The 15,967-nt window shown below is 29.2% G+C and overlaps 1 protein-coding gene across 1 annotated transcript in view; it reads left to right on the top strand.

Annotated features, from left to right (window-relative positions):
• LOC106875217 (uncharacterized) overlaps positions 1-15,967 on the top strand; it is a 242,286-nt gene that overhangs the window by 198,352 nt on the left and 27,967 nt on the right. Inside the window, exons 11-15 of the mRNA XM_089348365.1 lie at positions 8,132-8,338; positions 11,061-11,264; positions 11,802-11,998; positions 13,163-13,456; positions 13,869-14,117. Coding sequence (XP_089204491.1) covers positions 8,132-8,338; positions 11,061-11,264; positions 11,802-11,998; positions 13,163-13,456; positions 13,869-14,117 — 1,151 coding nt within the window. The remainder of the gene's footprint in view (positions 1-8,131; positions 8,339-11,060; positions 11,265-11,801; positions 11,999-13,162; positions 13,457-13,868; positions 14,118-15,967) is intronic.

Here is a 15,967-nt window from a genome sequence, read left to right as displayed (position 1 = left end):
AAACAGACACGCAAACATACATATATATATATATATATATATACGACGGGTTTCTTTCAGTTTTCGTCTATCAAATCCACTCACAAGGCTTTGGTAAGCCCGAGGCTATAATAGAAGACACTTGCCCAAAGTGCCACGCAGTGGGACTGAACCCGGGACCATGTGGTTGGTAAGCAAGCTACTTACCACACATCCACTCCTGCGGATATATAATTTTATATCATATTTTTTATTTGACATTCTATACTTGACTTCATAAGATTGATATATATACTAATTCATATATATAATGTATAATTTATAAGTTTTAATTCTTAATATTACAAAGTATAATTTATAGTTTTAATTTTTAACTTTTTAATGTTTAATTTAATGCTTAATTTAACGCTTACTTTTTAAAGGGATGTAAAATTAGGTTAACAATACTTTGAAAAAGAACCTGAAGATGTGTCGGAATAATTGAAGATTTGATGATTGCATATGTATATATGTATAAATTTGTGTGTATGTACATTGTAAGTAGGAGACAATTAAGGAAGTATATTATATTCCCTGCTTATATACTGGTTATATCCTTTAAAGTATTATTTCATGATGTGCAAATGGATACCATTAGTTTACTTTCAGACATACTCATTAGATTTTTTTTGTATTAATATATCTATTAATCCCCCAAAACTGAATTATATATACATATGTGTATATATATATATATAGAGAGAGAGAGAGAGAGAGAGTGAGACATATGTATATATGCATATATATGTGTGTATATATAGATAAAAAATTACTTGGAGAAGGATGCGTGGCATTCGATCATATAATAATGTAAATGATATATAAATATATGTATATATCCATATGTGTGTGTTGGCACTCCGTCGTTTACAACGTCGAGGGTTCGAGTTGGTCCGACCAACGGAACAGCTTGCTCGTGAAATTAATGTGCGTGTGGCTGAGCACTCCACAGACACGTGTACTCTTAACGTAGTTCTCGGGGATATTCAGTGTGACAAGGCTGATCCTTTGAATTACAGGCACAACAGAAACAGGAAGTAAGAGTGAGAGAAAGTTGTGGTGAGAGAGTACAGCAGGGTTTGCCACCATCTCCTGCTGGAGCCTCATGGAGCTTTAGGTATTTTCGCTCAATAGACACTCACAACGCCCGGTCTGGGAATCGAAACCGCGATCCTATGATTGTGAGTCCGCTGCCTAGACCACTATATATCCATACATATATGTACATATCTACATCCATATGTATACATACATGTATACATATAGATGTAGGTATGAACATATATGTATATATATATGTCTATAGATATATAGACATATATACGTATATACATATATATGTGTATATATGTATATATATATATATATATATGTGTGTGTGTATATATATGTATATATATATACACATATATATGTGTATATATACATATATATATATATATATATATATATATATATATTTATATATATATGTGTGCGTGTGTATATATATATGTATGTATATATATATATATATATATATATATTTAGATATGTATGTATATATATATATACATATGTATGTATACATATATATATGTATACATATGTATGTATACATATATATATGTATACATATGTATGTATACACATATATATATATATATATATATATTCATATATACATATATATATATGTATGTATATATAAAAAAATATTTTCAGAATGCGATTAAAAACCAAGGGTGTGAAGATTGTAGAACATTTATAAATAGGTCTTACAGCTGTTTCCAGGATATTTACATATATGTGTGTGTGTGTATATATATATATATATATATATATATATATATATATATATACACACATATGCGCATATATACACGCGTGTGTGTATGTGTATATATATGTATGTATATATATATATGTATATATATATAGATATGTGTGTATATATATGTATATATATATATAGACACATATGTGTGTTTGTGAACAGTTACAGGCATGTTTGTGTGGTAAAAATTTTGCTTCCCTGTCAGATTGTTCTGGGTTCAGTCCAACTGTGTTGCAATTTGTGAATAGATTTGTTACATGGAAATAGAAAGATGCCTATTATATGTGTCTTTGTCTTTTTGTTTGTCACCCACCACTCGATATTTGGTGTTGGTTTGTGTTTGTCCCCATAATTTATTGGTCCAGCAAAAAGTGACTTAAAGAATAAGTACTAGACTTCTATTATAAAAGATGTACATGAGTCAATTTGTTCAACTAAACCCTTCAAGGCATTTCCCCAGCATGGCTACAGCCTAATAATTGAAATAAATGAACGATAAGTGCAGGCATGGTTGTGTATTAAAAAAATTTGCTGAACCACATTGTTTCCTTTTTAATTCCAGTATATGGCACCATGGGCAAATGTCTTCTACTCTCACCTTTGGCCAATCTAAGCCCTTGTGAATGGATCTTGTAGATGGGAGCTAAAACATTTTTGTAATATGTACATGTCTGTGTTTGTCTTTGCATTTGTCTCCCACCACTGCTTAATAATTCATGTGGGTTTATTTGCGTCCCCGTAACTTAACATTCATGCATGCTGTAAATGATTGATAGATATTAAGAGGGGGGCATCCAGTTTTTAAAAACCATGTTGAAATAGATAGCGAAGCAAGATGCAGTCCTTGAGACTGACAGATCCTGCCAAGTTGTCCAACTCATGGTAGCATTGACCATGAATGTTAAAAGATGATGATGATTGCACATAGTTATGCATACAAGCATAACATGTTTAACCACCCTCATGCCTCTACATTCATGCATACATACCGTTTTCTAATTAGTGCCATGTATTTTTGGCTTGTTACACTACTTTTTATCTCATAGCAATGAGAAAATTATTTGAAATTTCCACATAGGTTTCATACTTCTGTATTTTGAAAATTTATTTTCTCTGAGTTGAATTCTCTTCTACTTAGTGAATATTTTGTTATCTGTAGTACAATCTCATTTCTATCACCTCTTCTGTGTTTCACCTTTGGAATATGATAATTGTTGCTTATTCACAACATTAATCTCTGCTGTAACTTCTGTAGTATCTTTCTTAACTTTTCTGGTATTTAGATAATGTTCAAAGCATACCTTTTCTGTAATTTATTAATTTTGTTTTAGTTTTTGTTTTACTGTCTTTAAGTCAAATATTTCATCATCTTTCTTCTTCAAAGTAATGAACCCATTATGGTAATTTTTCTTTGAAACCTTCTTGTGCTAATGAAATAATTTATAATTCTTTCATTGAAATAAATGCTTTCTCTACAAACTAGAAAATTTTGGAATGACAGTATTTCTTTTAGATTTTTTAGAAAACATTCTGTTCATTTTTCACATAGTTAAGAACTATTTTTCTGAAAATCTTAGTTTCCTTTCTATACTTTTAGTTTGGTTTTGGCATCCTCTATTCATTCTTAAAATACGTATCTTCGTTTGTGTTCATTTCCTTATTTCTTCATTTAACTTTATAATTTAATCAATTTTTGAACATAAAAACTGAGAGAATTCTAGTATATAGTTTATACACCAGATGTTTGGCCTTATGTTTCAAGTCGTGCTTTTATTTACACTTGTGTTAGAACATTTTCCATATTGTTTACCTTTATTGCCTCCTGCGTTATATTTCAAAGATAAACTGCATTAAAAAGAAATAGTTGTTCCCTATTTCTTATTTGCAGTTTTAAATTATTAATACTGATGTATTACCTTTTTCAATTCTAACTTACTTCTCAAACTCAATTTCAATTGGGAATCACATTTTTTTGTTTCATTATGTATCTTCTTTATAAGATTTAAAAAAAAAATGTTCACTCTCAGTATGATTTTAAAATACATTAAATTAAGTGCCTATTTTATGGAACGTATTTTTAACCAGTGAATAATAAATGTAGTAGTTTTGTCATAAAGCAGCTATCAAATGAGAATGATTGAAACGACTTACAATTTGAAAACTTGCTATGTGTATATTAATTAGCAATTTCTCTTTATACAACTGAAGAATTTTTCTGTATATCATATAATTAGTTCATGGTAATTAATACTTTTAATTATTTCATGATAATTACTACTTTAAATATGGTCAGTATTCTAATTTTTTTTTTATAATAGTAGGCACAATTGCTGAGTTTTTTTGTTTTTTTTTCAAGATTTTGTTTTGTTTTTTGTTGACATTATATTCTAATAGTTGCAGAGATTTAAAAAATGCTGATTATTTTAAGTTTTTGTATGCTCTTTTAAAATTGCTTTTAAACTTTTCGTTCATGTAAACGTTTTAAGATATTATTTGCTGTTTATATCTTTCATGATTCATGGAAATAGTTGTGACATTACACACCTTTCTTAACTTAATAATTATATACTTTTATACCTTATTCTAGTAATATATACACTGCCAGGCAAACAGGCATACTAACAAACTGACACTACACTACACACACAAACTAATTAAATTTGTTCAATTGTCATCTTGTACGACTTTCTTCATCTGACTTTCAGGTCATTTAGAAAGAATTGTATGCTCTAGCATTTGAGTGTTTTGTTGCTTTACATCTTCAGTTTAAGATCACAAGCCTGTTTGCTAAATACACACTTTGCTATATTATGCTGTAATATAGTTTGGATTTTTTAATAGTGAATAGAAACATTTTCTAACTCTTAAGCACTATAACTGCATCTGATACATAATCCTCATGGACACAAATTTATTATGTTTATTTAATTCAAAATATCTCATCTGTTGTAAAATTATGAAAATTTTCTATTTCATAAATGTATTAGTGTGTATGTGCATGCATGAGTGGATGCATATATGTGTGTATGTGTATGAGTGGATGTATGTGTGTTGAAGCATGAGTGGATTCATACATATATATATATATATATCACATAGTCATGCATGAATGGGTGTGTGCATTATTTATAATCAATTTCATATTTACACCAGTGATGGTTTACTTTCAATATTTCTTGTGCCTAATGTGTATAAGCCTATTTAGGATTTCAGTTTCATTGAATAGCATGTTCCATTATTCGTATTATGTAGACATAAGTTCAGTTTATTCAAGAATTTCTCACCATTTATTAGATCTTATATTATCGTTTCATATTATCGTTTCATTTTTCATTGCCTTTCTATAGTATTTTTTTTCTTAGTAATCTCCTTAAATTTTTGTCTTCAGATATCTCAGTGTTCTAGATTGAAGATTTGCTTATTACTGGATACTAGAAACTACTTGCTGGATTTCTGTAAATCTTTAAGAATTCAAGTGTTAGCAACAGTAGTGTGGAGTGAATGCAGACTTACAAATCAAAATCATCTCTTCAGTTATTCTGCAAAAATATGTTTTTATCTTAACCTTTTCATTGTTGATCTTTCCTTCACTTATTTTTTCTCAACTTTGCAATTTCAGTGTTGGCTTACTCTTCTTAATTTTCTTAAGTTTGTTAGATGACTGCATGTGCACTTCAAAACTTAAGGTTTATACTGCAAACCTACTTTTAATTTATGAAGCATCATAAGTATTGGTTATTAATGATGTGATAAACTTTCAGTTATGTTATATTTTTGAAGCTTTACTTTAATTCTAAAATATTATTTATTTAAACAGAAAGCATTCTTCTTACAAAATTTTGAGTATAAATTGGTGTAGTGGTAGAAAATGATTGGGTGTTTTCACTGTATTACAGATTCATTATTTCTATATAGCTTTTCTTCTAAAAAATTACTCATATGAATCTTGCTTAGTATTAAAACTGCTTTCAAATTACAAAAAGTTAATGTAAAATTGGGATATGATAAAGTAAACGTAAAGGTATTTTATGATCATTATATTTTACGAAGTCAGCATGCAAATAGAGATTGATAGCTAAGTACATACATAAAAAAGTATCATTTTTCTTTCGTATGTTTATGCCTCAGATGACATACTTGTTTAAATCGAAATCCTTTGACACTTAGCATAGTTAGTAATTTGATTGTCACTTCTTGTTTTGTGGGAAACGTTTATCTAAAATTTAATCAAAGTTCTGGACTAGATATATTCCTTTATAAATTTTCTATATTAGATCTATAGTAAATTAGAATACTTTCTGAAAGCAGCCCATTATCAAGTTACCTACTTTCATAGAATTTTACTATTATTGACACCATAACAATTATTTTATTTTCACTTATCTCAAACTATATTAATTTAAATTATTATATGTTATACTTGTTTTCCATGATTATTATTCAATTATAATTTTTAAGCTTTCGGGGTAACAATTCAAAAAGTTCTTTTAAATGTTTATTGGGGATTTGTACTCATCTTTGTTTTTGTGGCATCATTACATGATGAGCACTTTAGTGTCTTTTATCTGAGATACAATTTTTCAATGTTTTACATTTTGATATTTTATATCACTTAATATATCTGAAATTTTAGCAAATTCTGTTATGATTTCATTATTAGCTTTTATTTGTTTCATCCTATTTGCAATACAGAATAGCATGTTACTTAGTGAATTCACAGTATAAAATTATTTAAGGTTTAATGGAATTATCCCATTGCTAGGATTTATCTTATTTTTCATAGTGTATATAGAGATTAAAATATTTTCTTGCTCAAAAATGAAAATACATTAAATTTAACTGTATATTGTAAAAAGTTTTCAAATTTATATTTACATTAAAGTGTTTACATTACAATAGTTATATCAGTGAAAATTTACTCATCATATGCTTTCCATTAGTATTTTTAAAAATATCAGTGGAAAGTTTTAAATTCACATACTAGTTGAGCTTCATTCTGCATCCTACAAATTATTTATATCTTTACTTCATATATTTTATTTCAAATCTTTATTTGAAATAATGCATCATTGAATCCTTAGTAGTTTATGTTTTATTTAGTTTTGCATTTAAGAATTATTATTTTATATTAGCTGCTGCAGCTCAAAACATTTTTCTTTAGAATTATGTTAAATTACATACATAAAAGCAACAACTTGATTTCTATTCCTCAGTATTACAGACGAATATCATTTTATATTATTGCTTAATGTAAACTTCTATAACTATGTTTACACTTAATTTTAACACTTTATGAACCTGGAGATAATGAATATATATTTAATATTTTCATTCACATACTAAGGCCTTTTTTACAATTTACATAGTTCATATTGTTATATGTGTATATATATATATATATACATATATATATATAAACACACACACACACACACACACACACACACATATATACATGCACACATACACACACACACACACACACACATATATATATATATACATATATATATATATACATACATATATATATACACACATGTATATATATATTTATATATGTACATACATATATATATATAACACTCAAGGACTATTATACAGTTTAATGGAAATTATAAACAAAATAGTCAAGCTGTGTATAATTTCATAATTATTGATAAAAACATAAAATAACTCAATATTGTAATATTTGCCAACATTTTAAATTTTGGAATTGTCTAGTTTATTCGTGAAAATATAACAAATAATGATAGAGCCAAGCAATCAAATTTCTTGCTAATAATTAACTTCTATGCATAAATCTGATATTTAGATGTATTGATTTATATTTGTTGAAAATAGTTATTGTAATAGATAATTATTTGAAAATATGATCCCTTTAAATGGCAGAGTTTTTGAGAAACTGTAAATCGTTACGAATGTTAGTCATTTCTTTTTACATATTGCCTTTTCTTTTACTCAGTCAACTTTTATGTTTTTTAACAAACAATTGTTACATAGTTTTCTTTACATTACATTTCTTTACATAAAGTAAAATATTTTTTTCATTCTGGAGTAAATGAAAAGCAATATTGTGAGTAAATTGTAGTTACTGGCTATTTTATATTTTTACTCTTTTATTTTGTAAGTATTATCATATATTACAAACTATTTTCTACAAATGATATTTTATTTCTTTTGAAGTGTTGGATATATGTTATGATGAATATTTTCAGAATTGCAATCAACACACTCATATATAGTATATATGTATGTATCTGTATAATTAATTTGTATACATTTTATTTTCTGTAGGTGTGAAAAAATGAATATGGCCTGTGAAAATTGCACGAAACTCTGTGCTTGGCAACCTCCCATTCAAAAAGATGACTGTAAAGTACTTGGGGATGAAGCTGACAATGGCTGGTCCCCTCGTCTCAGGGTTTGCTATACCTGTTGTTTACATACAAAGTGTTCATCTATATGTGACCGGTATTACAGCAGCCCTTGCCGACCTAAGATGCAAGTACTTTTTATATGTTCATTGATCTGAAAGCCTGAATTGATTCTTCTCTATTGTAAAAATTATATATTTGGTCTCTGTCTAATAAAGGTAACAAAAAGAAAGACAAAAAAGAAAATTGATAGGACTCTATTATTTCTGAAAATGAGATTAAAATATAGAATTATGAGATTTGTGAGGAAAAATTGAAAGTAGGTATTGCTTTTGCTTTTCTTTCTTTGAGTGGAAGAAAATAAATTATCTCAATAAAATATTAAGTAATTTATAAACAAATGTTGCTTTTGGTTGATTTATTGTAAACACAAAGTGAGAAAAAATGCGCGACGTTAACTTGTAATTTTTTTTTTTAATTTTTTAATTCTCATGTAGAAATTTTATTTGAATATATTGTTACACCTTTTATATAATATATATTTATACACCTGGTAATGTACATGCTTAAATGAAAAAGTCTACTGGCTGCAATTATTTCAGTTACTTATTTCTAAATCAATAAAATCAATTTCTAAATTTAGAGAAGGAAAATAATTTATCTATTTGTTACAAGAGAATACAATCAACAGGCATTTGTATGGTAGTTTATAGAAATCCTGTCTTAAGCAAACAAATTATTTTAAGTAATGAAAAGCTTATATTTAATTGTAGAAATTATTTTTGTTTTTAAGTAGCTTGAGGGTAAATTTAAATTTTCCGCTTAATTAATAAAGCGTACATTTGGATACATTAAGAGTTTACATTAAAAGACTTAAAAGGGTGAAAAAGTATCTAAGAAGTACATGAACCCTAAATTATCTCGAGTTTATCAAAACTTGTTTGAAAAGACATGTTAAATGTTAAGCTTGCTAGAAATCGTTTGTATACATAAACTGATAATCTACTTTATTTTCTGAACTTTGCTGCTTAGATCTTTACATTATATTTGTATTTAAATAGTAATGACATTGTCAGATATCAGAAATGTTACATTTTGTCTAATGTTTAATGAACAAAAGCTTTGTTACATAAATGGATCTTAATATAATTACTGACTCACAAATACTTATTGGTAAAACATGCAATCCTTCATGCATTGTATTTTAACTTCAGGCAAAATATTACTTACATCAATAAATCTTTAAATATATGTAATGGATGATTATTTAGCATATCTAAGTGCAGTCAGCAATAAAACTTATTCTTCTATTATCAACGTAAAGTATCAGCATTTTAAATAACAATGTAACCCTAATGCTTTTTCAATAGGGATAAAAGAATGAAAAAAAATTTCATGTATAGTGATGGTGAGTCCCATAATGTACTAGATTTTAAAGGAATCACAGGAAACTGTCTTGTGATTATCCAAAGCAGATCTGCTTGATATAATTTTCTCTCTCCAGCTTACAGGAGGAGTAACAAAGCTAAAACAATATACTGTCATTTATTCAGTCCTTCCAGTGTTTACAACTATAGTTTATGCTCACATCTGGTACCTAATTAACAGCTAAGTAAACTTGGCTGTTGGATTTAAATGTTATATTTGGATACTGGACAGTGGAAATGATAAAATATTAACCTGAACATTTGGTTGGTAGTCCATTGCTTTTGTAGATTAATTAAAGAGAAAAAATTAATAAAATGTGCAAGGAGAATTAACTAAAGTGGACAAGTGACTTCAATTAGAAGAATTAAGGTGCAGGTGCATAGCCTAGTGGTTGCACTCATGTTCACTAGATTGTGGGTTCAATTCCTAGACTGGGTGGTGCATTATGTTCTTGAGCAAAAGACTTCATTTCATATTGCTTCAGTTCCTCTTTCAGTCAGTGGGGAATGTTGGCCGGTAGGTGTCTTTCAAAAGCTAAAATGATGCAAAGCACATAGTGACTAGCAATGTGTAACAACATCTGACAGTCTGGTCAGCCATGTGATGTGTGTGTGTAGATATATATAGTGGAATAATGTTTTCTGTGTACACACATGCATATATATATATAGTGGATAAAGTTTTATGTATACACACAAACATATGCTCACATAAAACTTTATCCACTTGAATTTCTTACCCTATCAGTATCATTATAAGGCTTCCAGAGATCCCAGCCTACTAAGGGTCACTACTGACAACTTTATTGAGGGCTGCATGGCTAGTTTGATATCATTCTATCTACTTGTCGTATTTCATCACTCAGCTATGAGATAGTCATTTAACAGAACCAATACATAGTTATAACATACACAGCACTAAACCTTCTCTTCTCAGAAACAGCACATTTCTAAAACTCTTGCAAACTCTGTGGATGCTTATAAAACTCTGACTTGTACAGCAACCATTAATCTATAACACAGTCAAATACGTAAATCTTTTACTTCTAAACCAAAACCTATTTCATCCCCAAAATGATTAGCATTATTTCAATAATTCATTATCATTTATAATTATCTAAGTTAATTATTGATAATATAATTTTGAATACTTAGACTTATTCATTTACTTTTTCATGTAAATTACAAAGAAGAATTAAATGATTCCTACTATAGTTTACATTGATTAATGTACATAGTGATTAACACAAGTTTTTTAAAAAAGCAGTATCTTGAAATACATAAAATAAAGAAATAAACTTTTATTTTGAAGCTAATAAACAATATTAGTGTGTATTATTTTATTGTGAATTCTATTACTTTGATAAGAAGTTTTTCTGCTTCAGTTTTCTATAGTTTTTTTTAATTTTGTTTTACTTTCAGATGCCTAAAAGGTAGTGTTCTTGAATTTATTTTAAAACCTATGTTTAAGGAAACTATGTATTGTCATGTACACCCAACTGCTCAGAGGACGCTTCTGGAAGTGGACTTTGCCATTATGTATGATGAAAGACTTTTATACAAGGAAACTTTCCAGATTGGAGCAAAACCCGAGTGGCTTAGAGATGGTTCAATGAACAACATTGTGTATGTTTATTTTAACATTCTATTGATATAAAATGATTTAAATGAATGTAAATAATGCTGTAGCTCATTAGTTTGTGTCTGGATTATATTTCTAATGATTTAACAAACATATTTCTAGTGGAACAGTGTCTGATATATTTATGGAGAAGTGATGTGTCTCAAGTGTTATTGAAGGTAGTTTATAGACTTTCTCAGGAACAAAATATATCATTATGGCTTTTTTGTATGTTGCTATGCTGTCTGTTTTTATCAGTTAATGGAATAAATGATTACTAGCTTAATGTAAATCAATTGCTTTTCCTTTTGATGTATGATAAGAAATTATCTTGATGACATATTCTTATTTTGCAGTCAGTGATAGAAACATTCCTTATTATCCATCAAACAAGTGTCTTACTAAACTCTACTTTCTCTTCAAAAACTAATTATTACAATTTTTCTTGTTAATTTAAAGCGAGTTTATTCCTGAAATGTAAGTGCATGAGACAGACAATATTTTTTCGTGTCTTTATTTATATATCAAATATATTTTTTCAGATATAAATTTCTTCAGATAGATATCAGTTCTGGCCTTGAGAAGATGCCTGATATAGTTGCCATGGACCAAACAACAAAAAGCCTAAAGTCTGGATTGCATCGTAAATCTGGCCATAATCTGGCTGGTTCTGTGGTACAAGGTGATAAATTATTTATCCATCCACAAGAAGTGTTTGGAGTTAGCCTGCAGAACTGGGGTAATTATTATTATTATCATCATTATTATTATTTGCTTAATGTTTAAAAATATCATTTGATATTGCAAATTAAGGGAGGAGGTATGATGTTTAGTATTTTGTGAAAAAAATATGGTTAGAATTTATCTAAATACATTTAACTTTTTAATCAACTATAATCTGTGACAAATGATTTTAAAACAACATTGAATCATAGTGTTATTGTTGTATTTCTTTAATTATATCAATTAATTCTATTACAAAGTAAACATCTGAGTACTTAAGGATATTCATGATTCAGCATCCAAGATATTCTAGGTTTCAATCTCTGGAGTTAGTTTTGTGAAGTATTATTTATCAGTATTTTAAGTATATTTTAGTGACCAGGCAAAGTGGTATGAATCTTGGATCTAACATAAGGCCTGTTGAGTAAATTCCAATAAAGGAATCCCAAAACAAATTCTTGACCTGTTAAAATAGCAACCAAAGCTCAGTTTTACTCTACAATCTTAAAAACAGATGGAAATACTGGAAAGTATAGTCGTGAATAAAATTTTACTAGAAAAGATGTGATTCTTAAGGATAGAATGCCTTTCAATGATAAATATTTGACATATAAAAGCTCTACAGTTGATGGCTTCAGTATACCTGAGAAAATAATATTTAGTTAATGATTGATACAACTGATGCTCAGATTTTATAAGTTTTGATACTGTAAGTTTTACTGAGGATAGCTTGCAACTCATTATAATCTGAAGCTACAGAAACAAATTTACACTAAAGCACAATTATCCTGTGTGAAGAGTTAGAGGGATATTTCACTTTATTATTACTACTACAGACAGTGAGCTGGCAGAATCATTAGCATACTGGGCAGAATGCTTAGTGGCATTTCATCTGTCTCTACATTTTGAGATCAAATTCTGCTGAGGTTGACTTTATCTTTCATCATTTCGGAGTTGATAAATTAAGTACAAGTCAAGTACTGGGGTCGATGTTATCAACTATCCTCCTCCCACAAAATTTCAGGCCTTGTGTCTATTGTAGAAATTATTATTACAACTACAATGCTAAAAATGTAATATTTCTGTGTAGAATAGAAATTATAGATATTAACGATTATTTGAATGAAGATGTTCTACAATTACTATTCTACAATTACTATGATATATATATTTATTACAGCTTTGCAGAATTGTAGTCACGACATCCTGGAGAAGTTGATGATGGTATCCGAAAAGGATGAACCATATATTGAAATGACTGATGTTCTAACATCCCATATCCGGGATAACACATACATGATTGTAAATAACAGTGTCACTCCTAAGGCTATATTCCGTGTTCCACGTACGATGTCTTTGCTGCAGTGGGTTGCTTCTTACGGAAGAATTAAACATGATTCCCTATCTGGTTCCATTCAGCATTCCTCTTCAAGATGGGTGGTTATGCTTGAGGGAAGTCTTGAAGCTTGCCCTGGTAAGTATTTCATAAAAATGTAGATTTTGCATTCTTGAGCACTTTGATGCATTGCAACTGAACTCCTTGCATTTTCAGAGATTTCACCAAGTTCATCTCACTGTTATTGGAAACTTTTCCATTGTTGATGAAAGTGATGCATAGAGGCAGCTTGTATTTTTTCACTATTTTTATAAGCTTTGTTAGAATTCATATGTGATCTAGTGTATTGTAGTTTTTACAGAAACTTGCATGCTCCCTCAGTTGCTGGTCATCAAGATATTTCAATAGGCTGATGACTATGACCTTTGGAAACAGCTTATGAATGAGAGATAAGGTGTTTTCATATATTTGTTTGGGTGTCTGTATGTGAAATTAATCTAGTTTTATACTAATTTATATACATACATATATTTCTTTTATCCTTTTACAGGATTCTTTTCTGTGAATCTCACTGACACAACATATTACGACCAGCCATTGTTCCAATATGATTTACTTGTGGAATGTCCACCCCATTTCCAGTTGACGTTCAGTATACCAACTTCAGATGCAGCAAATGTGGAAAAAGCATTCACGGCTTCCGTCAGGGATGCAAATGTCACATATCATCTTACTATTCACAGGCCCCCCCAAGACCCACCTGAGAAACAACCAATAACATCTGAAGAAGAAGCACCAGGTAATGTATTAACATTAAATTTTTTAATACTTTATGTTTTTTCTACCAGCTCACTAGAATTATTTTTTCAGTCTTTATAAAAGATTTTGATAATTTCCTATGCATGACCTTTGAGCTATGTAAGTTTAATTCTGGTGTGTGGTTTGACAAAGTATGCTGTTTTACCTTCAACTTAATTGGGATTTTAATATAGATGTCACCTACGCATAATCTTTCTCCATTGAATATAAACAATATATATATTGTAAGTGAGAAATAAGATAAGTTTGTATGTCATTAGAAAACAGCATGGAAGGCAGACGTTAAATGATGATGATAGTAAAAATGAATTCAGGCTTTCAATTATTTACATGATCACTTCCTTCACTTTTCATTACTTTCACGTTTCTCTACATTCACACATACACACACACACATATATAATCTAGACGAATGACTGGACAAACAAAAGAACGGCACTCAACACATTTATAGGGAGTTATAATTCAATATGGCTGAAAATTACGTCATGTTTGAAACTCTTGGTGTACCAACGAATTAGAATCAAATTATTTTGATCCATATATATGTATAGATAGATAGATGATAGAACACATGCAAAACAAGGAAGATTCTAAAGTAAGAAGGAGAGGAATAAATAATATATGAAGTTAGACAAATAAAGTATGTGGTGGAAAAAGTGTAGCGAAATGAAATGAAAAAGTTACAATCAAAAAAAATATTTACAATTAAAATAAATATGCCAAATGAAAGGAGCCTAAGAAGATATGACATTTCAGATTATACCCTTAAGCAAGGGAAAGTAAAAGTAATAAGAGTTGGAGAAAAAGAAGTAGAAACAATACCAACTTTACAATTGTTTGTTTACAATGCAGGCTTCGTGGAGAAGGGAAATTGTATAGGGGGATAGCAGGAACAGAAGTAAAGAGACAATCGGTGTCATATTGAGAATGTGAGAATGAAAGAAAAAAGGGAACAGTGAAGAGCAAAGTATAGAACTAGCTTAGGAAAGGAGATATAAGACAAGAGAGGAAGTAGGAACTTCAAGATGTCACTGTATCTATCATAGTATTGTTAAATAGGTTTTCATTTATGTTGATGTTAAATTGCTTCAAATATATATTGTGAAAAATAAGGTTTGTATATCTATCTATGCCATTGTCATTCTTATAATATAATATATCCCTGTTCTATATTTAAGAGATGAGGAATTATGTACATTATTTACCTTAGTTACACTTGACAGATATTTGTCCCCATCTTGTTTATTGTTAACACGTTTCGGCTGATATACCCTCTAGCCTTCATCAGGTGAAATTTCGAACCTGGGTTCTCATTCCTAAGGTATTTTTCGATATTGTTGTTGTTATTATTATTATTCAGGTCACTGCCTGGAATTGAACTCAAAATCTTGGGATTAGTATCCCGTGATCTTAACCACTACACCATATGCCCGTAGGCAATTATGGAGTGAATTTTTAGGGCTTATAAATCTAATATTTTCCTATCTTTCCTTAATACCTGTTCCCATAAGGTATTCATATCTGCACTCTATCTGCTTAGGAGGTTGTGTCCTAGCATATGTGCTGGCTGCTTCTTTTAGTTTTCATATTTTCCATTGGTGTTCTCTGTCTATTATTTTAACTTCATCCCACAGGGAGAGATGGTCTCCATTTTTCCATACATGATCAGCTATACCCGATTTATCAATATCTCCTCGTGTTACAGCTTTGTGATGTTCCTCTACCCTTATTTTGAGGAGGCGACATGTTTCACCTTTGTATAACCTACTACAGCTGCAGTTTTTGGTCATATTCTCTTCTATTGGTGGTTTTGCCCAAAGGAGATAT

This window comes from Octopus bimaculoides, chromosome 3 (genome assembly GCF_046866305.1).
Source record: "Octopus bimaculoides isolate indiv1 chromosome 3, ASM4686630v1, whole genome shotgun sequence".
NCBI lineage: Eukaryota > Metazoa > Mollusca > Cephalopoda > Octopoda > Octopodidae > Octopus > Octopus bimaculoides.
The sequence above is the reverse complement of the archived record's forward strand: the minus strand, read 5'-3'. Positions and strand labels throughout refer to the sequence as shown.